Genomic DNA, 2,621 nt, shown 5'->3' with positions numbered 1-2,621 from the left:
ATATATATATATATATATATATATATATATATATATATATATATATATATATATATATATATATATGTCGTACCTAGTAGCCAGAACGCACTTTTCAGCCTACTATGCAAGGCCCGATTTGTCTAATAAGCCAAGTTTTCCTGAATTAATATATTTTCTCTAATTTTTTTCTTATGAAATGATAAAGCTACCCATTTCATTATGTATGAGGTCAATTTTTTTTATTGGAGTTAAAATTAACGTAGATATATGACCGAACTTAACCAACCCTTCCTAACCTAACCTATTTTTATAGGTTAGGTTAGGTTAGGTAGCCGAAAAAGTTAGGTTAGATTAGTTAGGTTAGGTAGTCGAAAAACAATTAATTCATGAAAACTTGGCTTATTGGGCAAATCGTGTCTTGCATAGTAGGCTGAGAAGTGAGTTCTGGCTACTAGGTACGACATATATAATATATATATATATATATAAATATATGTGTGTGTGTGTGTATATATACAGACAAACCCCTCGCAGAAAAATATATAACAACCAAACATTTACAAAAGGGTCATTCTGGTGGCAATGTACAAGAACATGTAATACAAGTTACTGGAGAGAGTGATCCAGTGTTGGCTCGTAGGGCACACACAAATCAGCCAAATTGTCTCCAATCATCAGCGTCGATTTAGCAAAAGGAGATGTTTCATGTTTTATTAACGCATGACATGTCTGCAATAAGACGAGAGATTAAAAGGAAGAATTTAAACTACATATTTCTTGATTATCAGAAATTATGTCATGCTCTCCAACAAGAGACTCTTACGCAAGAAACATAATTAAGCTGATGTATGTACTGGAGTGGATGAGAGGGAGTACCTCTTCGGAAGGTAACAAAGGGTTACCTAGAGTATACCGGGAGTGTGTTATGGGGAACTGGGGGCCAGGCTTGACTTGTGATGACTTGGTATCACAGGCTTGGAATAGCCCGCAGTGGTACATATCCACTACATTCCGGTTGATCCGGTACTTCCTGCAGAAATGTATCTAATTGTTTCTTGAACACATCTACTTTTGTTCCACCAATATTTCCTATGTTTCTTGGTGCGATATTGGATAGTCGTGGTTCATACAGTGTTCTCTGGTTGTGCCTATGGCACTTCTACTCTTCACTGTCTCTATTTTGCATTTTCTATCATATCGTTCGGTCCAGTATGGTGTTATTTTATTGTACAAATTTGGGATCTTGCCTTCCAGAATTTTAAACGTATATATATTATGTGAGACCTCTCGTCTCGTTGCAAGAGAATACATTTTGAGAACTTTGAGACAATCTCAGTAATTCAGGTGTTTTATCATGTCTGTTTGTGTTGTATATGTTCCCTGTATTCCATATGTTTTTAGAAATATCTTCTTCGCCGAAAGGAATAGTGAGTACCAAGCAATATTCAAAGCAGAAAAGCACAAGAGATTTGAATAGCATGAGCATTGTGAAGGAATCCCTGGATTTGAAGATTTTCATAATTTACCCTATCATCATATCATAGCTGATGCTGTATGCTTTGTTAAGCTTACTGAATGTTAAGTCGTCTGACATTATTCCCAGATCCTTTACAATAATTTACATGTTATTTTCCTACTATGGAAGTAAAGAGAGGGGTAGTGACTTAGAGTACTACTGTCTGATGCTGGACCATGCTGTTTCTGGTACAGTATTTGATAATGGCCTGATAGAAATATTTGGTTTCTTCTTGTCGATGTTTGCAGATGAAGAAAAACTAATTAAAATCTTAACAGAGTGGACTGTTAAATCTTGGAAGGGGATTTTAATGCATTCCAGAAGTGGTATAATGGCTGCTTGGCTGCCAAACCCTGTGTAACTCATTACCCATAATTAAATGTAATTATTTTGACCAAACCACACACTAGAAGATGAAGATACGACGACGTTTCGACAGACATAAGGAACACAAAGGAAGTGTCAAGTCTGCAGGCACAATGCTCTCTTCTGTTATGTTAGGGATTCTAATTATCCTATTGATTGGTCTTCTTCTAAAATAATCATTCCTGCCTCTACACAGACGCCGTCACGTCGAATCGCCTCTGATACACAACTTACCCATCAAGAACCCAAGTCCTGGCTTTGTTACTGTTGACTTTTCCCTTTCACAGTACATACTCAAATGTTCTAAACTTCTAACAAACGTGACCTAACATAAGCCCACCCATCCTGTTTCTCTTCTTTTTCTTACGTTCCCATTCTTACTCCTATTATTCACACCTTATACCCCTATTTTACACTTATACCTTTGTTGCTGTTGACTTTTCCCTTTCACAGTCAGATCATGTGTGTACCACACATGATCTCCCATTGCTGGTCGACCGATGGCAGCGGGCGTGTGGCTGCCAAGGTCGGCTGTTTTTCCATCAGGGAGGGGTTGGGGTCTCTGTTCGCCTGTATGCAAGTAACAGTCTAGTTCAATAACCAGTTCTTTTTTTTCTAAATTCGTATCCGCCCCCCCCCCCCCCTCAATAGAAATTGGGTTCCTGTCTGGGATAGTGAATTGACACACCCATAGTTTGAGTCCAGGAGTGAATTGTCACACACCCATATACTGGCCAGGAGAGTGGACTGATACACC

The 2,621-nt window shown here is 38.0% G+C and overlaps 1 protein-coding gene across 1 annotated transcript in view; it reads right to left on the bottom strand.

Annotated features, from left to right (window-relative positions):
* LOC123763674 (integrin alpha-8) overlaps positions 1 to 1,576 on the bottom strand; it is a 293,676-nt gene extending 292,100 nt beyond the window's left edge. The window contains 1 exon segment of the mRNA XM_069304445.1: positions 1,509 to 1,576. Within this exon segment, the coding sequence (XP_069160546.1) occupies positions 1,509 to 1,576 (68 nt within the window).
* Positions 1,577 to 2,621: the final 1,045 nt, after the last annotated feature.

The sequence above is a fragment of the Procambarus clarkii genome, chromosome 52 (assembly GCF_040958095.1).
Source record: "Procambarus clarkii isolate CNS0578487 chromosome 52, FALCON_Pclarkii_2.0, whole genome shotgun sequence".
Classification (NCBI taxonomy): Eukaryota; Metazoa; Arthropoda; class Malacostraca; order Decapoda; family Cambaridae; genus Procambarus; species Procambarus clarkii.
This window is presented reverse-complemented; position numbering and strand designations above follow the sequence as displayed.